This window comes from Helicoverpa armigera, chromosome 31, assembly GCF_030705265.1.
Source record: "Helicoverpa armigera isolate CAAS_96S chromosome 31, ASM3070526v1, whole genome shotgun sequence".
Classification (NCBI taxonomy): Eukaryota; Metazoa; Arthropoda; class Insecta; order Lepidoptera; family Noctuidae; genus Helicoverpa; species Helicoverpa armigera.
This window is the reverse complement of record NC_087150.1, coordinates 408600-436271: the sequence shown is the minus strand read 5'-3', so window position 1 is coordinate 436271 and position 27672 is coordinate 408600. Positions and strand designations below refer to the sequence as shown.

Here is a 27672-nt window from a genome sequence, read left to right as displayed (position 1 = left end):
CTGGGCAAAGACCTCCCTCCATCTTTCTCCTATACATAGGGACTATATATTTGTAATAATTAACAATATGTTCCGTCCCCCAGGTTACGATGCACTAGAGCGTACGCTACAGTACCGCTTCAAGGACCGCTCGCTGCTGCTGCAGGCGCTGACGCACGCCTCGCATCACGCCAACCGCCTCACCGACTGCTACCAGCGCCTCGAGTTCCTCGGAGACGCTATACTGGGTAATGTTACTAATATTATACTTCATCATCATCATCTCAGGCATAGTACGTCCACTGCTGAACATAGGCCTCCCCCTTTAGATCTCCACAGATACCTGTTGGAGGCGACCTGCATCCAGCGTCTTATTATACTTACTAATGTTATATTGTAGCTAAAGAGTTTGTTTGGTTGAACGAGCTAAGTACAGGAATAGGTTGAATTTGTTTTTTTTTCAGTGTTATTGTCAAAGTAACCTAGTTTTTTATTTCGATGATTTCAGTTTTTTATGATATTTTATACAATCATATTCAGGAGTTATATTAATTGATATATACCAACTGAATAGTACCTATCTAGTGGTAAACAAACTAGGACTTTTAACAGAAATAAACTTCTGCTTAATCTAATTAAGTAATTTTTATTTTAGCCGCACTTCATTTAAAAAAGAAGTCATATTGAGATTGTTTATCTTTAGTTAAGTGCCTACTCAAATGCAGTATAGTTACTATTATATAACAAAATGTCATATAGTGTATACTCCGCACTTCAGAGTACTTCCGTTGAACAATAATGTAATGTTAATAAACATTTTTAACAACATACTGCACGCTACTGTTGTCATCTTTTGTTTGCTTCTTAAGAATAAGTATAAGCAAGTGAAACACGTTTGTTTGTTAAAAATATGAACTTATAATATCTGTAAACATGTGAAAGCTTGTCATTAGCAATTATTTTTATATACTTTGTTAAATAATTGGTGCAATTAGTCTGTAAGCTTTCTTAAAACAAAATAAATAAATAAATATTTACGTTTTTCGTTGATACTGCAGACTACCTGATCACGCGTCACCTGTACGAGGACGGTCGGCGCCACTCTCCGGGCGCGCTGACGGACCTGCGCTCCGCGCTCGTCAACAACACCATCTTCGCCACCCTCGCCGCCAGGCATGGCTTCCACAAGTAAGTGCTAACATATACGTATATATTAGGTATATTATTTTAACATTGTCAGAAAAATTACAGCTAGTGATTTATTTAACTTGCTAGTGTTGCGTTATAGGCGAAACAATAGTTAAAAAGCGCATAAATAATACCATTTTCAGTTTAAAATACCTACCCAAACGGTAAAATGGGTCCCTGTTGCTAGGTTTTCTCTGTCCGTCTGTCACCAGTCTGTATCTCATGAACCGTGATAGTTAGACAATTGAAATTTTCACTGGTAGTGTAGATATCACTGTTGCCGTTATAACAAAAACTGTAACAAGATAAGTGTTTTCCTATGCAACAAAAAAAATTGAATCTTCTAACTTATTTATGCGCGTATTTGAACGCGGTCAAGACCATAGCTAGTTATTAATATTTAACGGAAAAAGAAAATCGAATGTCGAGGGAAACAGTTGGTTTGTATTCTTACTTCGCAAGTTTTTGATTGTTTTAATGATCATTTTCAGATATTTCCGTCACATGTCTCCGGGCCTGAACGAGGTGCTCACCAAGTACGTCAAAATACAAGAGGAGAATGGACACTCTATTAGTGAAGAGGTAAGCTTTATTTATCAACTGTCTAGCTTTACCCAAATATGTTGTGGTCGGCTTCCAGTCTAACCGGATGCAGCTGAGTACCAGCGTGCCACAAGGAGCAACTGCCTATCTGATCTCCTCAACCCAGTTACCCGGGCAACTGTTTAGTCAGACTGGTTGACACTGGTTTCTGGCTTCTGACTACCCGTAACGACTGCCAAGTATGTTCAATGACAGCCGGAAACTACATAAAGACTTAGAAAAGTTGTATTGGTACTTGCCTGACCTGAAATCGAACCCACATACATACTTGAGAGGTTGGTTCTTTATCCACTGGGCTACCACGTCTTATCTTACCTTGAATATACAACCATAATAGATATAGATCAAAATACCGTTATTTGCAGGTTAAATTGGCCTGTAGATATTTACCTTAAAGACTGACGTGTATTTTATTGATTACTATAATTATATGTTTGGTATATATTTTTCAGCACTACCTGATACAAGAAGACGAGATGGAGCAGGCTGAGGATGTGGAGGTGCCCAAAGCGTTGGGAGACCTGTTCGAGTCTGTCGCGGGCGCTATCTTCTTAGACTCAGGTATATTTATATACTAATATTATTCCGTTTATTTGTTTAACTAACTTTTGCCCGCGGTTTCACCCGCGTCCAGTAGCCGGATGGTGACAAAAACTATCCTAAAACCTTCTCCCGGGTCTAAGTTACGTCCCCTCTAATTTTCAGCCAAATCGGTCAAGCCGTTTTCATGTTACGTCGTGACAACGGACAGCTGGTTTCTTTTTTTTTTATATATTTTCAAGTATAAAATATGTAAATCCATATTTTATTGTATTGTTAAATGAATGACCTATACTGCACGTCGCAGGCATGTCCCTGGGCGCGGTGTGGAAGTCGTACGTGAACCTCATGGGAGCCGAGTTGGAGGCATTCAGCGCCGCCGCCCCCAAGTCGCCCGTCAGAGAGCTGCTCGAGGCCGAGCCTGATACCGCCAAGTTTGGGTGAGGAATAGCTTTGCTTCTATGTCTTACTTTAAATAAAACTAAAAAATTAAAAGAAATGACTGTTGATGCAGATATGTTCTGTTAATGATTCTGGACCACCAGTTTTTTTTTGTGCACTGAACTTTCAACAATTAATCATACTCATGAGTGTATTTTATGTTATCGTTAAACGTCTACAATTCTTCCATAATTGTATTCACGACACTAGAAATCCTTTAGCTGGTTTCATGGCAGCCCCCGACGGATATTCCTATATAATTGTGCTAAAGCGGGGGTTTGAGTTATTTTTCAATAAGATTTTTACCGTCGTGAGTTTTTTTGAGTAAAACATATTATTAACTCTTCTTCTTCAATTTGAGATCCCAGCTCTTGTCGGTGCAGCTCCTTCCATTTACGCCTATCTAGCGCCAACTCCTGAACTTTCTTATACGTCACAACATTCACCTTTTGATGTAGCTGTACCTTTTTTTTTAACGACGTCAAAAATCATCAAATGACCCGTCCCGCTGTGGGTTACGCGCGGTGAGGGAGTGTCAGACTCTTACTGACTAAACACCGTCGTGTTCTGTCATAGGCCTTTTATGAACCAGGGCCGCGGTATCTCTTTCGAACAACCCGCAGCTCCGGCCGGCCTTGGCCCTGCTGGGCCCCCCTGGGATGTAGCTGTACCTTGGATGACCTCTTCCCCTCTTTCCTTCGACTTTCTCTAACTCAATATTACTATTATGTTTCGCAGCAAGCCGGAGCGCCTGGCGGACGGGCGTCGTGTCCGCGTGTGCGTGGAGGTGTTCGGGCGCGGCACGTTCAAGGGCGTCGGCCGCAACTACCGCATCGCCAAGGGCACCGCCGCTAGGTGCGCGCTACGACATCTCAAGGTGCATCGACCACATTAGAACTTAATATAAGAGACAAAATAATACTTTTCATCCCACCATCTCGGAAAGAGTAGTCCCTTTGATATCTGAGCGCAAAATTCGTTTTTATCCTCTAGAGCGGCAAAGTGATTTGAATTTAGAACATCGTGTGCAATACTCCATTTGTGACACTCTTGATAAGACTTTTCAAACAAATACATATTAAACAAATAAAATACTGCTTAAAATAATTATTCAATTAATTAATTCTCTTTTATTATTGTTTTTACACAGATTTTTAACGTCGCTTCATTTCTAAAGTGAGTTTTCAAATATATGAACTTTAATAGGTACATCTTTTTAATTTGATACTCATAAGTGGGCGCCATTTTGTTTTTTTTTTGCATTTAGTAATTTCCTCGATGAGGTGGGATGAAAAGTTACGTGTTGCACTCGAGTGCAAAGATTTTTCGCCTTGTGCTCTTTTGGTTCCCTCGCTATCGCTCAGGATTCTAATTATTGAAACACTCGCTACGCTCGTGTTTCAATTTTAGAATCCTTCGCTTGCTCGGTCATCAAAATTGAGCACGCGGTTAAAAAGCAACTTTGCACTCTTGTATAACAAATAACTATTAAAGCATAGTTTACACGAAGCCAACACTGGCAGCCAATAAGACTGGCAACCATCGCTGGCTTGGAATTTGCCTCAGTTTTTCAAGCACTGGCGATAATAGAGTGCCCGTCTATTTTCTAGCCAGTGACCTCCGCAGGACTGGCGCCAGCATAACTGGCTTCGTGTAAACTCTGCATAAGGCCCGGTTATTCGTACGTTACGGTAAAGTTAAAGTTAAAATTTTACCATCGTCAATTTTGACCACGGTTAATTTGACGTTTTTATTAAGACCTTTTTGTACCATATGTGTATATTATACTATTTAGTATCAGTGCTTTTTATTTTTCTTCTACAATAAATCGTTCACCGATTATTATCGATAGCCTGAAATTTTTGAAACTTATCGCGTTTGAGTTCCGATTAGTTATTAATATCTATGCATTATAGGAACTCGAAATACTGTAATTATTACCGTATGTATGTTTACAATTTTAAACTTGACAAAGACATTATACATCATTTTAATACTTTTTTGTTAATTACACCACATTTTTTGGTTTTAAATCCATCAAAAATACTTCTAAATACGAATCGCAATATATAAAAAAATCCATATGTAAGTAAGGCTATTTTAAGTTTTGAAAAATGTTAAATATCTAAGTTAGAATAAGAAAAAACTATCGATAATTTTAAGCTAGTAATATAAGACAGTTAATATTTATCTATTAATCTAGTTTGTAAGTATCCTATTACAAGATTGAATGAAATTCAACGCAAAATATCTTCATAGTTAAACCATTCATTCATTTTCAACCGGCCGATGTATTGAAAGTGAATGGAAATAGGTTCAATACGGGGACTACGATTGAATTTCATTCATTCTTTTAAAATTTATCTAATAATCGAGTTATAAAAACATGGAGAACAGAAATACTAGCGGAGATGTCATAACGGAAAATATCGTAAGAAAGTAGCGACAACATGCGGGTGTTCGGGGGACGAGGAACGTTACTGACTCCGCCCCCATACGCCTTTGGAAACCGCCCATCCCTACTAATATTATAAATGCAAAAGTAACTCTGTCTGTCTGTCTGTTACGCTTTCACGTCTAAACCACTGATTGATTTTAATCAAATTTGGTACAGAGATAGAGTTGACCTTCAGAAAGAACATAGGATAGTTTTTATCCCGGCTTTTTGAAGAATTCTCTTGGAAACGCGATATAACCGAACTCTACGCGGGCGAAGCCGCGGGCGGAAGCTAGTTTGTTGTAAAACCAAAAATCTTCGACAGATGTATCAAATAACTCGAACGCCTCGTTAGGTTACTCATAACGGAGCGTTTTGGTCACGCCCACAGTATGTATTTGACCAAGAAAAAGGCGCCTGATGGCATATCCGCTCATCTTTCCTTCCTCAGTGGCTATAAAACATTTATTGGCTGTAAACATTATATATTATGCTGAAAAGTGTCCAAAATACAAGTCTTCACTTATTCCGTGTTTAGAAAGACACATAAAATTTGTAGGGTAGTCAGGAGTCAAAAAGTTTCACAACTAATCTTGCTAAGGAGTATTGGGTTACCCGGGTAACTCAGCTGCATCTTATTAGACTGGGAGCCCAGAGTTGGGATAAGGCTATTTAAGGATACTCGGTCTTGCCTGTGAAGCTACACACACACTTAACGCGAATCATATTTATTATAAGTTTTCTAAAAGGACGCTAATAAATGTTTTAAATCCATATAAAATGTACTTATAGTTAGATAATATAAAAGACAGCTAATCCTATATTTGCATGTAAAAACTATGTTCTTATTTGAAGCCAGAAATACGTGATAAAATCATTGTACATATATCATAAAATTATATAAAGACATTCACCCTGTCTTTTTCCGAGCATCGATAAACTATTGAACAGATTTTTATGTATTTTTCGCCAACAGATAACTAACGCCTTGCATCTTAATAAAGTAAGGGTCTTCACACAGACCGGCTCGGAGAGGAGAGCAAATTCTTAATACATTGAAAATCGAGTACTTAGTATTTGTAGTAAGGTTTATTTTTGGATGTGCACTGCTTTTGTCATTAAGAATGCTCGAAGGCGCTTAGTGTGAAATAAAGAGGAGCCGATCGGCTTCGACCCTGTACTTTTTCTCGGTCTTGCAGACGTTTGGCTCCGATTGCATGCTCTTTCAGCCGATCGGAGCCGACTCCGGTCTGCGTGAAAAGAAAAATGTGCGCCGATGCTCTCCGAACCGGTCTGTCTGAATGGACCGTTAGGCAGCTGGGCCGCTTACAAACGCGCTACTTTTTATATCACAAAGAAGTTTGTGATTTCAAGTTTCAGAAACGTAAACGAATTTCTGGTTTCCGATATACAAGGTATTCACTAAAGGTAAATAAGTGTGATGTGACTTTATGTTAAAAAACTCAATTAAAAAATAAAATGTGACCAAAAAAAAATGCAAATGCAATGATAAAAATTACTTTATCAATTGAATTAATGTTTGTTTGATATACATATGTATATTTCTTTGTGTAAAGTCATATCAAAATTGTCTACCTCTAGTTAAGTGTACGCAACTGACTCAAATGGAATATACATAGATGTAAGTATAAATGATAATATAAGCAATTATAAAATCACTGCCAATTTGTATGTTTTGTGTATTTTTAATCACGAAGCTTATTTAATAAAATTTTAAGAGTGCTAAGTATTTTGTTTCATTTAACGTCTTACTCTCGTGCCACACAATCTCGCTGTTTCCCGCCATAGAGTATAGTGTGCAATCTTCGCGTCTATGCGACAACGAGACGACAGATATTTGTGACAATACACTACATTAAACTAGGTACGGTAGACTGCACATCAGTGGTAACTGTCATGCACCTTAACTCAATAGTAATAAGTACGATTTTCCTATAAAACTGTTACCACTGACCTGAAGTTGACTGTACCTAAGTAACGATAACTTAGGGCAATGGTAAGTTATAATAGAACATATATGCATAAATAAAGTCTTTATTATTGAAACAGATGTTATTTTATTTGCTTTCAATTATGAATTTTCTCTTTAATAAAGCCACAAAGAAAGTTTTTATACGTCGACATACGCAAGCAGTTGTTTCTGGGCAAATATTTTGCCCTAATAATTCTTTATTAAGTTATCAATGCTAAGTAGGTATTTCTCTCAAAAATTGGAAGTGCATTTTGGGTCTTCTTCTCATCGAGGGAGCTGCAGGTCTAACCACCTAACAAGCCTAGTGTCAGAGATTTCTCAAATCTGCTGGACAGCCTCTGACGTGGAATGGTAACAACGACTGCTACCGAGTAGCATTCGGGGACGTAGGTCTTACGTGCCCTCCCAATCACAGCCGTGTAACATCGTCAACTTCTAAAGGCAAATAGTTTTGAAGAATTCTGCATGAATCCGACCCGACCAAGGAATCGAGTCAGACACTCAGACAATGATGTGTGTAAGGCGGCCTCTTCTCATACAGACAAAGAAAGTTATTCATCGTGTGTGTGAGAGAGGCGGAGTCGATATCAGTCTTTTTATTATAGGATTCTTCAAGATGCTATTTTTTGTCCACGATATACTTACGCCTTATATGAGGTCCGCTTCAACCCCAACCGGTCACTATAAGCTATGCCAATTAATAATACATTCAAGCCTATTTACTAACAGAATATATGTTATTCACAAACCAAATCAAACATAATAAATCATAAATACATCGTACCTATAGAAATGGCAACTAACTATTAAGTATAAGTTGCAATGTGTAAATAAACACGGGTTTAAAATAAAAACATTTGCTCAGCTGTTGTAATTGTGTGACTATGATATATAATGTTGGCGCTGGCGGTAAGAAACACAGACTCACCATGAAGGCTGTTGGGGCTCTGCTTCTCATAGTGGTAAGTTAATTAGTACTTATATTATAAATGCGAAAATACCTTCCCAAACGTGTCTGTTTGTCGCACTTTTAGGCCCAAACTACTGTACGTAATTAATGTATCAACCACCTGCTTTAACCTTAATTTTCATTTGAGGTCCCAATTGTGTATTTAATTTTCTAAATTTTTTATGATACATCACAGATTACATACCATCATAGATGTTCAGTAATTATTAATATTCTTTTTTATCGCAGGCCCTGGTAGCCGTCCGGGCTTTTCCACACGGTAAGTTGGCATTTTTTTATGCTTTATATCCCAGACTGGACGAGAAAATAAGAGGAAAAATTAATCTAAATATTCCAGAGTGTTATTTGGTCCTCATCACTGCTACTCGAACCGTAGAATTGATGAAAAAAATGGTGAAATATACATGTATTTTCTTATTGAACTTCAATTAGTCTTTAATTCATTTTAATTTATTTATAAATACGCTTGTTTTGTGGCCTAGTAATCTATGTTTGTATATTTATCACGTGATGTCAAAGAAATTATTACATATTATAGCATATTCCAAAACTCTCATAAAACTAAACATTTAATTGCAGCTTGCTCAGAAGGCGGCAATTCTGGAGATCCAAACAACAGTGGACCAGACAATGGACATGATTCTGAAGAATGCAATCACCAGCCTGGACATGGAGGCAATACAAACGATAGGGAAGGGCGTGATGAACATCGCGACAAGCCTGAAGGCAATAGAGACACGAATAATGACGGACACTCAATAGAAAATAATAACAATGGTGGAAAGACCCACGGTAATGATCAAATACACAGAAATGGAGGTAAAAATCATCACCATCATCAAAAGAAGACCACTGTTATAACTGAACGTAATCACAACGTTGGTAACCATGGCAACGCAGGTTCTAACGGCGGAGGATCTGGTCACGGCGGGACAAATGACAATAATGGTCATAGTACAGTTAACACCGGTTCTAACAATCATGATGTAAATAATGGTAATGGTAGACCGAATCAAGGTAATGATAAAAAGCATCATCATCATAATAGACCGAACAATAATAATGAAGGCTCAGCAAACAGTGAAGCAACTGGTCACGCCGTTAATAATGACAACAATGGCCGAAGTACAGTTGACTCGGAATCTAGAAGCGATGCCAGAACTGATAGTAATGACGGGACCAGCTCAGCTAATGGTCGAGCGACTGGGCATGCTGATAGAAACGAAAATGGTGGCACTACTACAGTTGTTACCGATTCTAACAGTCATGCTGAAAATAACGAGAATAGAGGACCAGGGCAGCCTCAAGGCCAGGTTAAGAATCACCACCACCACCACCACCATCATGATAATAATAATCACAACAATGATGGAGGAAAAGGCTCAGCTCACGGCGAAGCTACCGGCCACGCTGTATCAGAAGGTAATAGTGACCGCAGTTCAGTCGATACAACATCTAACAGTAATGCGAGAACCGATGATAATGGAAATAGCTCGGCCAATGGTAAAGCTACTGGTCGCGCCGATACTAACGACAATAGTGGTACAACTACTGTTGTCACCGTATCTAACAGTCGTACCGAAAACAATAACAACGGAGGGGTGAATCAAGGTAATGTCAAGAAGCACCATCATCATCATCATCATCATGATAGGCCACACGATAATAACGAGGGAAATGACGCTCACGGAAACGACAATAGTGGCGGTAATACCAATGGCAACGGAGGACCGAATCAAGGCAATAATAATGAAGGTCAAGGCTCAGCCCATGGCGAAGCTACTGGTCACGCCGACGCAAATAATAATAACGAGCACAGCTCTGCGGATTCGACGTCCAATAGTGATGCTAGAACTGATAACAACGGAGGTACTAGTTCAGCCAGCGGTGAGGCTAACAGTCATGCAGAAACAAACGATAATGGTAGCAGTACTGCAGTTGACACCAGGTCTACCAGTCATGTTGAAAATGACGGGAGTGGAGGAAACGGACCGAGTCCAGACAATGGTAAGAAGCATCATCAGCATCCTCATCATCATCATCATCACCATCATCATAGGCATGATAATAACGAAGGACAAGGCTCAGGTCACGGCGAAGCCAATAGTCACGCCGAAAATAATGAAAACGGCGATAGTAATACGGATCACGAGGAATGCAATGATGAAAATCACGGAAATTCAGGGGTAGGTTCAACTGAGGATCATCCTCAGAGCCACGTCAATAACCACAGAAATGGACGCAAGCATCATCATCACAAAAGACACAGAACTACAACTCGAACTAGTAGCCATGTTGACCATGACGGTAGTGGTGATGGCTCAGACAATGATCATGATCAGAATCATAGAGATGGAGGTAAACATCACCATCATCATCATCACCACCATAGAAGACATGGTTCTACAGTTCATACTGATTCTAATAGTAACAGTCAGGCTGACAATAACGCAAACAGCGGTACGACAGTCATCACCGAACCTAACAACCATAGAAATGGAAGGAAGCATCATCATCATAAACATCATCGCTCAACAGTTCATACTACAACGAATAGCCACGTTGAAAATGGTGGAAACGAAGGTGATCATGACGGAAACTGCGAGTATAACGGGCACGGATCAGAGCATAACCACGATCACGATCATGACGAAGATCACAATGGTGGTCCCAGACATCATCATCATCATCACCATCATCATCATAAACGACATGAAATTTCAGAAAATAATGGCAACGTAGGAAAAAGTTCTGCTTCGAGTGTAGCTTCTGGTCACGCTGAAGCAAGCAACGATGAAAGCACTGCTGTAGTTGACGCTACATCCAATAGTCGAGCCAACAGTAATGACAATGGTGGGAACAGCCCCAGTGACGGCCATGTAAGAAACCATGTCAGAAAACACCACAAAAGAACAACCCGAAGAAGGATACATCGTAGGAAACACAATACAGTCCACAACCACCATAGGATTCACACAGTTATCACCCGAAATAGAAACGAACATGTCAGGAATCATATAAATCATGTGAAATCTACTGCTACTGCAGGATCAGTTGCAGAAGTCACACACAGAGGCCGCACAAGATGTCACAGACCTCACCATGATCATCATGATGCGGACAATAATAATTCAGGTGTAAATACTGCAACTAACACTGGGACTGCAACTACGACTACAGTTACTGGAACGGGTTCAACTGCTACATCTAATAGCGACGCGACTGCCACTGCTATAAATGAAGGTAGTTCCAACACTGCAACTGCTCAAACAAGCGCGTCATCTACTACGACTAATAATAGCGAGTCTGAAGACAATACGTGTGATGATGAGGATGAATATGACGAGGACTATGAGTATGATGAAGATGACGAAAACAATACATCGACTGCCTCTGCTGCTTCAAGTGGTAGCGCAAATGCCACCACGACGAATGAAGATGGCTCTAATGTAACAACTGCTAACTCAGGCAGTGCTGCGACTGCTAGCTCCACAAGTGGTGATGGGTCGAACACATCTACTGCCACTTCGGGAGGCGATGCGTCTGCAACCTCTACGAATGATGGAGGCTCTAGTACGGCAGCTTCTGCAAGCAACAGCAATGCCACTGCCACCAGTACTAATGGAGATGGTTCTGGATCAGCCACTGCAACTTCAGGAAGTGACGCGACTGCAACTTCTACAAATGGAGGAGATTCTAACACTTATGCTACTGCAGACAGTAATGCTACTGCCACATCCAATAGTGGCAATGATTCGAATACATCTACTGCCACTTCGGGTAGCGATGCTACTGCAACCACAAACAACACAGGAGGATCAAATACTGCTGCTGCTGCCAGCAACAGTAACGCCACTGCAACATCTACAAACGGAGACGGTTCAAACACTTCTGCTACTGCAACTTCGGGAAGCGATGCAACTGCAACCACAACAAATGATGGGGGCTCTAATACTGCTACTACTGACTCTGGAAGCGATGCTACTGCAACCACGAACAACGCGGGAGGGTCAAATACTGCTGCTGCTGCCAGCACCAGCAATGCCACCGCAACATCTACAAACGGAGACGGCTCTAGTACATCTACTGCAACTTCAGGAAGTGAAGCTACCGCCACTACGACTAACACAGCTGGCTCAAGTACTGCCACTACTCAGAGCAACAGCTCATCCACTGTAACTGCGACAAATGACAATGACGCAGAAGACGACACATGTGATGATGAGGACGAGGATGACGAGGACTCTGAGGATGATGAAGATACTGCAACCACCACCACCACTTCTACTAGCAGCAATACTACTGCAACCACCACTAATGCAGGAGGCGCTAGCACATCTACTGCTGCGGCAGACAGCACTGCTACTGCCACTGCTACCAGTGGAGACGGCTCAAATACGGCTACTGCTGCAAGCAACAGCAATGCCACTGCCACCAGTACTAATGGAGATGGTTCCGGTTCAGCCACTGCAACGTCAGGCAGTGACGCGACTGCAACTTCTGCAAATGGAGGAGATTCTAACACTTCTGCTACTGCAGACAGTAATGCTGCCGCCACCTCCAATAGTAGCAATGATTCTAATACATCTACTGCCACTTCAGGCGCCGATGCCACTGCCAATTCTACAAATGAAAATGGTTCGAGTGCTGCTACTGCTGACTCTGGAAGCGATGCATCTGCAACCACAAACAACGCAGGAGGATCAAATACTGCTGCTGCTGCCAGCAACAGCAATGCCACTGCCACCAGTAATAATGAAAATGGTTCCGGTTCAGCCACTGCAACGTCAGGAAGTGATGCGACTGCAACTTCTACAAATGGAGGAGATTCTAACACTTCTTCTACTGCAGACAGTAATGCTGCCGCCACCTCTAATAGTGGCAATGATTCTAATACATCTACTGCCACTTCGGGAGCCGATGCCACTGCCAATTCCACAAATGGAAACGACTCTAGTACAGCCACTGCTGGAAATGATGCATCTGCAACCACAAACAACGCAGGAGGATCTAATACTGCTACTGCTGCCAGCACCAGTAACGCTACTGCAACATCTACAAACGGAGACGGCTCTAGTACATCGACTGCAACTTCTGGCAGTGACGCGACTGCAACTTCTACAAACACATCAGGTTCAAGTACTGCCACTACTCAGAGCAACAGCTCATCCACTGTAACTACGACAAATGACAATGATGCAGAAGACGACACATGTGATGATGAGGACGAGGATGACGAGGACTCTGAGGATGATGAAGATACTGCAACCACCACCACCACTTCTACTAGCAGCAATACTACTGCAACCGCCACTAATGCAGGAGGCGCTAGCACATCTACTGCTGCGGCAGACAGCACTGCTACTGCCACTGCTGCCAATGGAGATGGTTCCGGTTCATCCACTGCAACATCTGGCAGTACAAGCACAGCCACTGCCAATTCTACAAATGACGGAGGCTCTAATACGGCAGCTGCTGCAAGCAACAGCAGTGCAACTGCAACAACCACAAATGCTGATGGGTCAAACACTACTGCTACTGCGGGCAGTGATGCCACTGCCAATTCTACTAATGAAGGAGGGTCTGCTACCGCTGGTTCTGGAAGCGACGCGTCTGCAACCACAAACAATGCAGGAGGATCAAATACGGCTACTGCTGCCAGCAACAGCAACGCCACTGCCACCAGTACTAATGGAGATGGTTCCGGTTCAGCCACTGCAACGTCAGGAAGTGACGCGACTGCAACTTCTACAAATGGAGGAGATTCTAACACTTCTTCTACTGCAGACAGTAATGCTGTCGCCACATCCAATAGTAGCAATGATTCGAACACATCTACTGCCACTTCAGGAGCCGATGCAACTGCCAATTCTACCAATGAAGGAGGGTCTGCTACTGCTAGTTCTGGAAGCGATGCTTCTGCAACCACAAACAACGCAGGAGGCTCAAATACTGCTACTGCTGTAAGCAACAGTAACGCTACTGCAACAACTACAAATGGAGATGGTTCTAGCACATCTACTGCAACTTCTGGCAGTGAAGCTACTGCCACCACAACAAATGGGAGTGGCTCGAGTACCACCACTACTCAGAGCAACAGCTCCTCCACTGTAACTACGACAAATGACAATGACGCAGAAGACGACACATGTGATGATGAGGACGAGGATGACGAGGACTCTGAGGATGATGAAGATACTGCAACCACCACCACCACTTCTACTAGCAGCAACACTACTGCAACCACCACTAATGCAGGAGGCGCTAGCACATCTACTGCTGCGGCAGACAGCACTGCTACTGCCACTGCTACCAGTGGAGACGGCTCCAACACATCGTCAGCTACGTCAGGGAGCGATGCCACTGCCACCACGACAAATGGAGGAAGCACTAATACGGCAACTGCTGACTCTGGAAGCGATGCTACTACAACCACCAACAACGCAGGAGGATCAAATACTGCTACTGCTGCCAGCAACAGCAACGCCACTGCCACCAGTACTAATGGAGATGGTTCCGGTTCAGCCACTGCAACGTCAGGAAGTGACGCGACAGCAACTTCTGCAAATGGAGGGGATTCTAACACTTCTTCTACTGCAGACAGTAATGCTGTCGCCACATCCAATAGTAGCAATGATTCGAACACATCTACTGCCACTTCAGGAGCCGATGCAACTGCCAATTCTACCAATGAAGGAGGGTCCGCTACTGCAGCTTCGGGAGGTGATGCGTCTGCAACCACAACAAGTGATGGGGGCTCCAACACGGCTTCTGCTGACTCTGGAAGCGATGCAACTGCAACTACAAACAACGCAGGAGGATCAACTACGGCAACTGCTGCCAGCAACAGCAATGCCACTGCAACATCTACAAACGGAGACGGCTCTAGTACATCTACTGCAACCTCTGGAAGTGATGCTACTGCGAGTTCTACGAATGGAAATGGCTCAGGGACAGCCACCGCAACTGCAGAAAGTGAAGCTGCCGCCACTACGACCAACGCAGCAGGTTCAAGTACTGCCACTACTCAGAGCAACAGCGCATCCACTGTAACTACGACAAATGACAATGACGCAGAAGATGACACATGTGATGATGAGGACGAGGATGACGAGGACTCTGAGGATGATGAAGATGACGAAAACAATACTTCGACTGCCTCTGCTGCTTCAAGTGGTAGCGCTAATGCCACCTCGACGAATGAAGATGGCTCTAATGTATCAACTGCTAACTCAGGCAGCGCTGCGACTGCTAGCTCCACAAGTGGTGATGGGTCGAACACATCTACTGCCACTTCGGGAGCCGATGCGTCTGCAACCTCTACAAATGATGAAGGCTCTAGTACGGCAGCTGCTGCAAGCAACAGCAATGCCACTGCAACTTCCACGAATGACGATGGCTCAAACACTTCTGCTACTGCAGACAGTAATGCTGGCGCTACTTCCACTAGTAGCAATGATTCGAATACATCCACTGCCACTTCGGGAGGAGATGCATCTGCAACCTCCACTGATGACAGTGGCACTAATACTGCTACTGCTGATTCTGGAAGCGATGCTACTGCAACCTCCACAAATGCAGATGGTTCAAATACAGCGACTGCAACGTCTGATAGTACAGCCACAGCTACTTCGGGCGGCGACGCCAATTCTACGAATGAAGGTGGGTCTGCTACTGCTGGTTCTGGAAGCGAAGCGTCTGCAACCACAAACAACGCAGGAGGATCAAATACTGCTGCTGCTGCCAGCAACAGTAACGCTACTGCTACATCTACGAACGGAGACGGCTCGAGTACGTCTACTGCAACATCTGGCAGTGAAGCTACTGCCACTACAACTAACACAGCAGGCTCAAGTACTGCCACTACTCAGAGCAACAGCTCCTCCACTGTAACTACGACAAATGACAATGACGCAGAAGACGACACATGTGATGATGAGGACGAGGATGACGAGGACTCTGAGGATGATGAAGATACTGCAACCACCACCACCACTTCTACTAGCAGCAATACTACTGCAACCACCACTAATGCAGGAGGCGCTAGCACATCTACTGCTGCAGCAGACAGCACGGCTACTGCCACTGCTGCCAATGGAGATGGTTCAAATACGGCTACTGCTGCCAGTAACAGCAACGCCACTGCCACCAGTACTAATGTAGATGGTTCTGGAGCATCCACTGCTGCTTCAACTAGCAATGCTACTGCCACCACTACAAATGGGGATGGTTCACACACTACTGCTACTGCTGGCAGTGACGCCACTGCCTCCTCAAATAGTGGCAATGATTCGAACACATCTACTGCCACTTCAGGAGCCGATGCCACTGCCAATTCTACCAATGAAGGAGGGTCTGCTACTGCAGCTTCGGGAGGTGATGCGTCTGCAACCACAACAAATGATGGGGGCTCCAATACTGCTACTGCTGACTCTGGAAGCAATGCTACTGCAACCGCAAACAATGCAGGGAGCTCAAATACTGCAGATGCGTCAGCAAACAGCGACGCTACTGCAACATCCACAAATGGAGACGGCTCTAATACATCTTCTGCAACCTCTGAAAGTGACGCGACTGCGACTTCTACAAACGGAGACGGCTCTAGTACATCTACTGCAACCTCTGGAAGTAACTCTACTGCGAGTTCCACGAATGGGGATGGTTCAAACACATCGACAGCCACTTCTGGCAGTGAAGCTACTGCCACTACAACTAACACAGCAGGCTCAAGTACTGCCACTACTCAGAGCAACAGCTCATCCACTGTAACTACGACAAATGACAATGACGCAGAAGACGACACATGTGATGATGAGGACGAGGATGACGAGGACTCTGAGGATGATGAAGATACTGCAACCACCACCACCACTTCTACTAGCAGCAATACTACTGCAACCACCACTAATGCAGGAGGCGCTAGCACATCTACTGCTGCAGCAGACAGCACTGCTACTGCCACTGCTACCAATGGAGATGGTTCCGGTTCATCCACTGCAACATCTGGCAGTACAAGCACAGCCACTGCCAATTCTACAAATGACGGAGCCTCTAATACGGCAGCTGCTACAAGCAACAGCAGTGCCACAGCAATAACCACAAATGCTGGTGGGTCAAACACTACTGCTACTGCAGCTACGGAAGGTGATGCGTCTGCAAGCACAACAAATGATGGGGGCTCGAACACTGCTACTGCTGACTCTGGAAGCGATGCCACTGCCACCACGACAAATGGGGATGGTTCAAATACGGCTACTGCTGCCAGCAACAGCAATGCCACTGCCACCAGTACTAATGGAGATGGTTCCGGTTCAGCCACTGCAACGTCAGGAAGTGACGCGACTGCAACCACGACAAATGGAGGAGATTCTAACACTTCTGCTACTTCAGACAGTAATGCTACTGCCACCTCCACTACTAGCAATGATTCTAATACATCTACTGCCACTTCGGGAGGCGATGCCACTGCCAATTCTACCAATGAAGGAGGGTCTGCTACCGCAGCTTCGGGAAGTGATGCGTCTGCAACCACAACAAATGATGGGGGCTCCAATACTGCCACTGCTGACTCTGGAAGCGATGCATCTGCAACCACAAACAACGCAGGAGGCTCAAATACTGCTGCTGCTGCCAGTAACAGCAATGCCACTGCCACTAGCACGGATGACTCCAACACATCGACTGCGTCAGCGGACAGCAACGCTACTGCATCATCTAACAATGGAGATGGCTCCGGTTCATCCACTGCCACTTCAGGTAGCGATGCCACTGCAACATCAACAACCGGGAATGGCTCATCTACTGCAACTTCTAGTGGCGATGCTTCTGCCACTGCGACCAACACTGATGACGGCTCGGACGAGGATAACTGCGATAGTGATGAAGATGATGATTCCGATACAGATTCAGACGACGACGATGAAGATGATGATAATGATTCTTCAGCAGTCACTGCTTCGTCTGGGAGTAATTCCATCGCCACCTCTACAAATGGAAATGGAACGAGCACAGCTGCTGCTAATTCTGGGAGTAATTCGACAGCTACTACAAACAACGGAGGCCCAAACTCAGCGACTGCTGCAAGCAATAGCAACGCCACTGCAAGCAGCAATGACGGGTCAAACACGGCTACTGCCACTTCAAACAGCGCAGCTACAGCAACAACCACAAATGGAGGCTCCACATCAACTGCAGGAAGTGGTGGAACTGCAACATCTACTAATGGAGATGACACAAATACTGCAACTGCTACTTCTGAAAGCGCGGCCACTGCCACTACAACAAATAATGGTGGCCAAAGTACTTCTACTGCCACAACTGCAACTTACGCAGCTGCAAGTGCACAAAATACAGGCTCTTCTGGTACGAATACGGCTACTGCTACTGCGAATTCTGTTGCTACAGCCACTGGGTCTAATACTGCAACAAGAACTAACACAGCAACTGCTACAAGCAACAGTGTTGCCACTGCAACGAATAACGGCTGCCAAACTGTAACTACTTCTGCTGGTAACAACGGTCCTACTACAACTACTGGCAACACAGCACCAGTAACAAATTGTAACAATGGCAATCAGAATGGAGTACCAAACGTAAATAATGGAGGATCCATATACACCAGTCACGTCAGTGAATCGAAGCAGTCTTCAAGCATCCACACGGCTAAGAAAACAGTCATTACCAAGTCCAGCGACGGCAAAGAGTTTGTTGACACACAAGAGTCAGCAGCTAATGTTTTTGACGCCAAACGGTCTGAAGCTGATACTTTCGAGAGCAATATTGGAGGAACTCGTGTTACTCAAGTGAGACAAAATAATGAAGAGCTATACAACCAGGGTAACAGATTCCAGGCTACAAAGTTAGAACGGGATAACGATGGCAGTGTCAAGAGAGAAGTTTTTAATGATGCTCAAGAAAGGGGACGGTATAAAGCGCAGGAGTACGAAAGGAAAAAGGTAGAAAGTGCCTATGGTGTGAGTGACGTAAGCAGGAGTGATGTAAATGAGGATAGCTTTGATAGAAGGTTTAGAAGTAGGTCGGTTGATGGCTCTGATGTTGATTGCGATAAATAATCTGTCGTGTGGTTCATAAATTCAGATCTTACGAAAGGCCAAATCTATATTAACGAAACTATTGACATGATTTGGAAAGCTACACAATACCCGGGTTATTAAGGCTATTTTATAAGGCAAGGTTGAAACTGCGATACCAATCATTTATTATCATCATCATCATCTCAACCGGCGGACGTCCACTGCTGAACATAGGCCTCCCCCTTAGATCTCCACAAATACGTGTTGGAGGCGACCTTTATAAAATCATCTGTCCACCTTGTACCAATACCAATCATTAAGTCAGTAAATTCACACGAATAGTAAATTTTTAGTGTTAAACTAAATAACACGACCGTCGTTTTAAAATATTCAATGCACTTACCTCAATGAATTAAATAATCGCTCCAAAATCGTCGATCGCTGTCATCATAATAAACTCCATATTTTCTGCAGAAATCTATCACTTTTTATGACCGCGTTATTATATCACACTGAAAAAAAAGGAAAAACAGGCAATTGTTTTACACTGACAAGCTATGCGCAACTATTGTTTTCACGAAAATTTTGAGTGGAGGCGGGAAATTCGAACCACCCAAAACAAAAATGTGAAAGGTTGCCAAGTTCGATAATATGGGAATGCTTCGCCTATAAAAGAAGTGAGATCTGAATAAGTACCAAGTTCCATATACATACCTCAGTTAAAAATAGTTACTTTTTAATGATGTTACTCGGCAAGTTTTCACACACCTTGTTATAAACCTACTAAACGCAATGAATCAAGTATTTAATTTTCTATTAAAACTTGCCAAGTAACATCATTAAAAAGTAACTATTTTTAACTGAGGTATGTATATGGAACTTGGTACTTATTCAGATCTCACTTCTTTTATAGGCGAAGCATTCCCATATTATCGAACTTGGCAACCTTTCACATTTTTGTTTTGGGTGGGATTTCATTTATTTTTGTAAGGTAGTTTATTTTATTTTTTTCTTATGATTAAGTTAGTTAAGGAAATGTCTCATTAAATTCTTGACCGTTATTTGAAGCTTACTAGTTTGAGATAGGCACCTACGTGTTTTCCGCTTTTATCTCCGTCCTTTTCTACCCCATATCTTGCATCTCTCTCGCACATCGACCAGTTTCACTCCCCACCAGGCAGGAGGCGACGAGTGTTCTCGGCGGCCACAGTTCGTCATTGGCGTCTTGTTTTCCGCCCGAGAAGGTTGGTCTAACCAACCGCTGTAGTATTTCGTTGAAAAATAAACTCAGTGCTCTCGCAGAACACAGGTGAGTTTATAATATTTTACACAATTTGTTAACTGTTTTACCGTTCGATATTCGATTTTGCGAAATCAAGTGTTAATATTTTGTACATCTACCCCTTTTTTGTCACGAGTTTCTTCCGTGTAATTTTTTTTTTTCAGTAATTTGTTTTCAGAATGAGTGACTTATAAAGCAAATACAGATGCGGTAAATAATAAAGCTACCACAGCCCGTGCACGTGACTATGGAAAAGAAAGCAAGCCCGAAGTTCCTAAGGCACCTGTGGCCCTAGTTCAATCCTGCAAGGCGTTTCAACGGTTTGACAAAAAAGAATGGTGTGAGGTGCGGTCCAACCAGCATCTCCTTAGTTCGGACTGATCACTACCGCACTTGAAGAGGGCTGATGGTGTCAAGAAAGCTTTTCGGCCTTGAAAGACTTGGTACGCTCCCTTCGGACTGCCAGTAAGTCTGTTAGCCACCCCCCATGGGGGTCGGCTCATTATCACGGCGTGTGATGGTTTTCGGCCTTGAAAGACTTGGTACGCTCCCCTCGGACTGCCAGTAAGTCTGTTAGCCACCCCCCGTAGGGGTCGGCTCATTATCTCGGCGTGTGATGCTTTTCGGCCTTGAAAGACTTGGTACGCTCCGCCTAGGACTGCCAGTAAGTATGTTAGCCACCCCCCGCAGGGTTTGGCTCATTTTCACGGACCCGCGCAGGGTACCAATCTTGCATGTTGCGAGACGCAGCATCATTACAAAGTGGGGACCAGTAAGTATACTAGCCACCCCCCACAGGGGTCGGTTCATTATCACGGACCCGCGCAGGGTACCAATCTTGCATTTTGCGAGTCGCAGCATCATTACAAAGCAGGGACCAGTAAGTATACTAGCCACCCCCCGCAGGGGTCGGTTCATTATCACGGACCCGCGCAGGGTACCAATCTTGCATGTTGCGAGTAGCAGCATCATTACAAAGCAGGGACCAGTAAGTATACTTGCCACCCCCCGCAGGGGTCGGCTCACTATCACGGACCCTCGCAGGGTACCAAGCATGCATGTTGCGGGTCGTACCATCATTGCAATCTACCCTCGCAGGGTGGCTATTTGGATCGACTTTCGAAGAGTCGCCATTATAACCTTCCCTCGAAGGGAAATGGTAATCACACTCACGCTGAATGGCGTGTGACCCAAAACTCTAAAGGCTCCCTTGGGACATCACGAGTAAATTACAATAGGAACCATGCCCAACAGACGAAACAAAGCGTCCAGGACCGCAGGCGGACTTTGATGCGTCCAACAAGGCACGTAAGTTATGACTTTCGAGGCGGGTTGCCTAACATTATATCAAGACCAATGGAAAGAAATGGGAGCTCCGCCTTTCTTGTCAAAAATAATAACTGGGTATCGGATACCATTGGCCAAAAGCCACCTTTGATAGATAATGCCAGATTTGACCAGAGAGTCCAAAGAGATGGATGTCGTCATATCCCAAATGATAAAACAAAAAGTTCTATTGATAGCTGCAAATTCTGCCAGCTTTCTTTCCAATATGTTTCTTGTGCCCAAAAGGCGACGGAAAGAACCGTCCAATACTCAATCTCAAGGTTCTCAACAAGTTCATAATTACGGAACCCTTCAGTTTAATAAATGTTTTTCGGGTGCTAGAGTTTCTTCAGAAAGACGAATGGCTGTGCAAGTGGATCTCGCCCAGGCTTACTTCTACCTTCCGTTAGCCGAAGGTCACAGACATGTTCTTCGACTAGTATACAGAAGAAGACTGCTTCAGATTACGTGCCTACCATTTGGCTTAAGCACGGCACCCAAGACCTTCGCCACAGTGACCAATTGGGTGGCTCAAACTTTGAAAACTCAAGGGTTACTTATAATTGTGTATCTCGATTTTCTGGTGGCTCACCAAGATATATTCGCCTACTTTGGGATCATTTGCACCACGTTTTGGATGGCAAGTGAATAAATCGCAAGCATTATCAACAAGATAATGACAAAACGCACTACGTGACAAACAGGACGACAAACTTAGAAGACCTGCATAGCTTGATAGGACTTTTAAACTTCGCAAGTTTTTGTTGTCCCATACGGCAGACTGCATTACCGGGCTCTCCTCATTTTCCTCAATGCAGTGTTGAACAGCAATCTATACCTACCCTATTCATGGAACCGTGAGCCAAACGGTGAACAAACCATAAAAAGGGTTCTTATAAGTCACGATTGAAGTAATGATCATATTTTATAAAAATAACTACGAAAGTAATATACTGACAACATTAGAAATTATATTTTAGAACGATGTCTGTGGAACTTATGCAATCTTTTCAAACTTATTTGAAATCAAATATAATAAATGCCGTAAATTGTTTTCTTAATTTTAATTAAATATGTAGTAAATCGTTTACATGTAAAAGGAACCTAGAAGTCTTGACTGTCATACATAGAACCCTACTTAATTGAAGACCACAGATACTAAGAACATTTTACATAAAAATGTGACGTTTTTGTCATCGGTCGGGTTATACCCACCATTTTGAAAAGTGTCATTCTTTGGTTACATTGTGGGCTCACGGCTCGGTGAATGGAGTATAGCAATGTTGAACCTACCAGCAGATGCCTTAGCAGATCTAAAGTGGTGGCTGGTCAGCTGCCACCAAACCTTGGATATTCATACGCCACTTCCCTGTCACCTTATAACCAAGGACGCCTCCGATGTAGGATGGGGCACAACTGAACGGAACTCCCGTAATGGGTTCATGGAACAAGAGAGAAAAAGGCTTTCACTGCGATCTGAAAGAGATGCTTGCAGTATTAACTGGATAATCACGGCGAGTTGCTAAGGAGATCAACAGCCATTTTTCAATGCAAAATGGGACTGTAGTGTCATATCTAAGAAATCAAGGTGGCACCCGATCAAGGAGCCTACCGAACTTGACGTACAAAGTATTCAGTTATCTCGAGCTGTATCAAATCTATCACGTCGTGAATCATATACCAGCCCTATTCAACAGTCATGCAGACCATCTCTCCCGACACAAACCTCCACCGGAGGGCATCTTGTATCAGCAGTGGACCTATTTGCCTCGAAGCGAGCCCAGGGATACATAGTTGTGTACTACGTGCCCCTAGATCTGAAGGACCCGAAAGCGGGGTTCCACGATGCCCTTTTCTCAAGTTTGGACTTACCCCTAGCATGGGTATTACCGCCACCTTACCTTATACCGTAGGTCCTCAGTCATCTCAATTCAGGAACGGGAGTTAATCTCATAGTAGCTCCTTCGGTGGCACCAGGTATTTTGGCGAGCAGATTTGAAGTCCCGATCATTAGCAGTACCCTACACACTGATGAACCTCGAGCAGAAACCGATAGACACAGCAACGGGGATACCCCCTGCCAAGGTCAAGGAAATGGGGAGGGGGGGGGGGAGGGACAAGGAGTCTCTCCGACTGAAGTCTTCTTCAATCCACACGCAAGACTTATCAATCAGCTTGGAGTCGATGGTTAAATTGGGGCGAAAAGTATGAAATTGGATCCTATGAATCCTTGAATCCCTATTTGGACCTATACTTACTCAATTTTTTGCGGACTTACACATAGTAAATAAACTAGCATACAATACTATTTTATTACACAAGTCAGTTATAGCTACACTATGCAATGCAGAAACCACTGGAGAGCTAGGTTCACACGTTCTAGTCGGATACATTTTAAAATCAATAGCGCTGAGCAAACCTGTTCCCCGGGAAGCCGTCCATCTGGAATATTGACCAATTGGTAACCTACTTAAGTGCAGTAAACGTAGACAAAAATAATCCTTTTGCAACTTCCAGGCACACTGCTGCTCTTTCTTTTGCTAGCTTGTTTCGGAAAGGCGAGTCCATGATCTTTCCTTGCTTGCAATAGACCCAGAACATTTAAAAAACAACAAAGATAATTTAATCTTATGGCCAGTCTTTGGCTCTAAGACCGACAGTTCTAGTCATAGGCAGTCGGGTTGTTGTTTGATGGATAATCAGGAAAATATAAATCTAAGTCCAGTGTATTGGGTCAGAAAGACTACAGCCTTGTTAGAAGATAGACGGACATCGGCTAATTCCTTAAATTTATTTATATCCGTTAGAGGCCAACCAAAGGCAGGCACCCGAACGATGATTGCGGGTGGATTAAGACATTGTTAAAAGAGGCAGGAATAACTACAACCCCAGGAAGCTTCCACTCGGCGGTAGCGTCAAAATCTATGTTGACAATATACCTTTGGACGATATATTAGCCAAGGGTAATTGGCGATCAGGCAATACATTTGCCCATTTTTACAGAAGAGAAAGATACCCACTAAATAGAAGTAGCAAGTTATCTCGATTATTTAATTAATCCAGCTGATGAATGTCTATATTTTTGTTACTATTGTTATTAAGAAGTATCGCAATATTTTTGTTAATTACTATTAGAAAATGAAATCAATTTTGCTTTTGTTCTTGCATCTCTCTTTTAATTTTCATTACTCATCCTCCGAGCCCCTTTCCCAACTATGTTGGGGTCGGCTTCCAGTCTAACAGGATGTAGCTGAGTACCAGTACCAGTTAACTTTTATTACATTAGTATTCCAGGACGCAATACACATACTTACATGTGATTACTCGTGTACCTAAGTACCTATTTACATACACAATTTCATTGTGCTTTTGCTCACATTGGCGTCCACTTCCACCAGGCGATAACAAACACGTCTCAAACTAGTAAGCTTCAAATAACGGTCAAGAATTTAATAGCAGCGTTTTACCTGAAATAAAACGCATATTAAATACTTACCTTATTTGAAGCTTACATTTTAATTTCTGCCTGGTGTTTTCGACTCAATGACGAACTGTGGCCGCCGAGAACACTCGTCGCCTCCTGCCTGGTGGGGAGTGAAACTGGTCGATGTGCGAGAGAGATGCAAGATATGGGGTAGAAAAGGACGGAGATAAAAGCGGAAAACACGTAGGTGCCTATCTCAAACTAGTAAGCTTCAAATAAGGTAAGTATTTAATATGCGTTTTATTTCAGGTAAAACGCTGCTATTTATACTATCTTTCAGATTTTTGAATATGCACTATGCTTCTTACAAAGAAATGAACTAGATTAACTAAATGGACTAGATTTACCAACTGACTGACATGACATGTTATCATATATTATGTTCGTGGATCAAAGTTACACATTCGTTATTTTCGAAAGTGACTCACACTTGGCCGTTTTCAGATTTTTACTTTACTTTGACTAAATACAGACCTTTGTAACGAATTTCAGATCGGTACGACCATTCGAAGATATATTATATAAATAGTTCGTTTTAGTTCCTTAGGGGTATAAATTTAAAACGGGTATCACCTTCATTATTTTGAAACCGACTCACACTTGGCCATTTTCAGATTTTTCCCTTTACCTGCACATAAAGACCTACCTCCGTGCCAAATTTCAAGTCAATACGACCATTGGAAGTGGTCTAGGTTTTTGATGAGTGAGTCAGTCAGTGAGTGTATAGTAAAAATAGCGATTTTCTGACGTCAATATCTCAAGACCTACAATAGGTATATTAATGAAATTTTGTATTTTAGATAAGTGAGGGGGTCTCAACAGATACCACAAATTTGATATGCGTAAATAAAATAGATTTTGAGTTATAGGGGGGTCGAATTTGGCCCGAAATGGTTCGTGTAATATAACCCACGGCCGGTGTGTCGCTTTTTTTGCTCGAACTTGGCGGACACACTGCCGTGTGTCTAGATTAACATTTGTGATCTTATAATCTTTTTAATGCAAAATATACCTCTATACATCTAACGTTAACTCATGCCTAACATTAAAAAAGAAAATATTCGAATTTTCCCTTACCAGTTGAAGCATTCACATTCAGGAATTCAATTTTTATTTAACCACTAAAAACATTTTCAAATAAAAATTTCAGCTAATGGCGGCGCAGGCGAATGGAGCATTTTTTTTTTCAAATATGTATTTGAACTCATTTGTTTTCGGTCGGACTCTGTTCAGCCAGTATTTTTTTTGTGTTGGTATTAAAAACTTCTTAGACATTGAAAATGAAATACGAGTGGATTTGTCGACTGTCGCCCGTTCCCAATATTCTGTCTATCGGTTAATTTGCTAACTAATAGATAGAATATTTTGAACTTCCGTTTTTCACGGCTTTAGTCAATAATTAGGATAAAAATAAGCAAACGATTAACTGACTCCGATAAGCTTTTTTAATTTAATTTTTATGATTTCAAAATTTTGTGTTTGGATATATTTTTTTTTTCATTTATTTTTTTTGTAAAATTGTCTTTGGCGTAGTTAATAAATTGACGAACATTATTTTCTGTGTTTTTTTTTTTTATCTGTGTGTGTATCGTTAAGATATGACTTTACCCCATGATTTTACCGAAGAGTTTTTTTCAGCAAAACTTTACTGGCTATAACAACTAAGTATATAAAAACTGACTAAGTGTGAGTCAGAATCGCGAAATAGGGGTAAATAGGATAAAAATCCGCAGATACCTAGTTAGTAAAAAGCTACACTTGTAATTATTCTACGAGTAGATAAGATGTCTTATCTTATATCTATCATCTATAAACTACAGGATTTTTTAATTAGGTTTTTCTCCTGGAATGCGAGTAAAACCAAAGAAAACGACAGGGTTCCTGTAACTACTATAATTAGATGATCTGCTTCGCTAATCGTTCGGCGGAACATCAAAGATGCGGTTTATATCAATTTGTGTAGTCGATAAAACAAATTACTTGGATTTCTGGTCGTAGGGGGACTGTGAGGCGGGGAGTTTGGTGGACAGTCTTTAAGTTAGTAGGTATAAATTGTAAGCTTTGAGGTAATGTTATAAATACTTTCATGGACTCTATTAAAATTATGTTAAAAATAATTTAGGGACAAAATCGAAAACTCCTGTGTCAGCAGGTCTCTTTTACTAATGACTTCTAGAGCCATGTCAAAAGTTTTGTGTCAGTGTTTTTTTCATGTAAAGTTTTATTTTGCATCTTACCCTCTTTCTAATGGATGGGTCTAAAAAACCACAATCTTTTTAGCATTTCTTAAACTCTCATTAGTAGGTATATTCTTTTAACAGTGTGAATAAATATCCTAAACTCTCTCTAGTAGCTGCTAACAACCTTTGAAAATTTTCCTTATTATCAGAATTTCC

At 42.5% G+C, this 27672-nt stretch overlaps 2 protein-coding genes across 2 annotated transcripts in view; both read left to right on the top strand.

The window, feature by feature from the left end:
• LOC110383485 (endoribonuclease Dcr-1) overlaps positions 1 to 6935 on the top strand; it is a 47480-nt gene extending 40545 nt beyond the window's left edge. Inside the window, exons 38-43 of the mRNA XM_064043152.1 lie at positions 84 to 227; positions 1038 to 1167; positions 1659 to 1749; positions 2223 to 2331; positions 2618 to 2750; positions 3490 to 6935. Coding sequence (XP_063899222.1) covers positions 84 to 227; positions 1038 to 1167; positions 1659 to 1749; positions 2223 to 2331; positions 2618 to 2750; positions 3490 to 3646 — 764 coding nt within the window. The 3' untranslated portion in view covers positions 3647 to 6935. The remainder of the gene's footprint in view (positions 1 to 83; positions 228 to 1037; positions 1168 to 1658; positions 1750 to 2222; positions 2332 to 2617; positions 2751 to 3489) is intronic.
• A 1175-nt stretch (positions 6936 to 8110) lies between these two features.
• On the top strand, positions 8111 to 19306 carry LOC110380138 (serine-rich adhesin for platelets). The gene is made up of 3 exons (XM_049840020.2): positions 8111 to 8143; positions 8380 to 8410; positions 8731 to 19306. The coding sequence occupies exons 1-3, from the start codon at positions 8111 to 8113 to the stop codon at positions 19221 to 19223; spliced, it is 10557 nt and encodes a 3518-aa protein (XP_049695977.2). The 3' UTR covers positions 19224 to 19306.
• The last annotated feature ends 8366 nt before the right edge of the window (positions 19307 to 27672 follow it).

Excerpts from the sequence above, each read along its gene's own strand:
- LOC110380138 (XM_049840020.2), top strand. The coding sequence starts at position 8,111 with ATGAAGGCTGTTGGGGCTCTGCTTCTCATAGTG. Across the intron at positions 8,144-8,379 it reads GGGCTCTGCTTCTCATAGTG|GCCCTGGTAGCCGTCCGGGC; the intron begins GTAAGTTAATTA and ends TTTTTATCGCAG. Across the intron at positions 8,411-8,730 it reads CGTCCGGGCTTTTCCACACG|CTTGCTCAGAAGGCGGCAAT; the intron begins GTAAGTTGGCAT and ends ATTTAATTGCAG.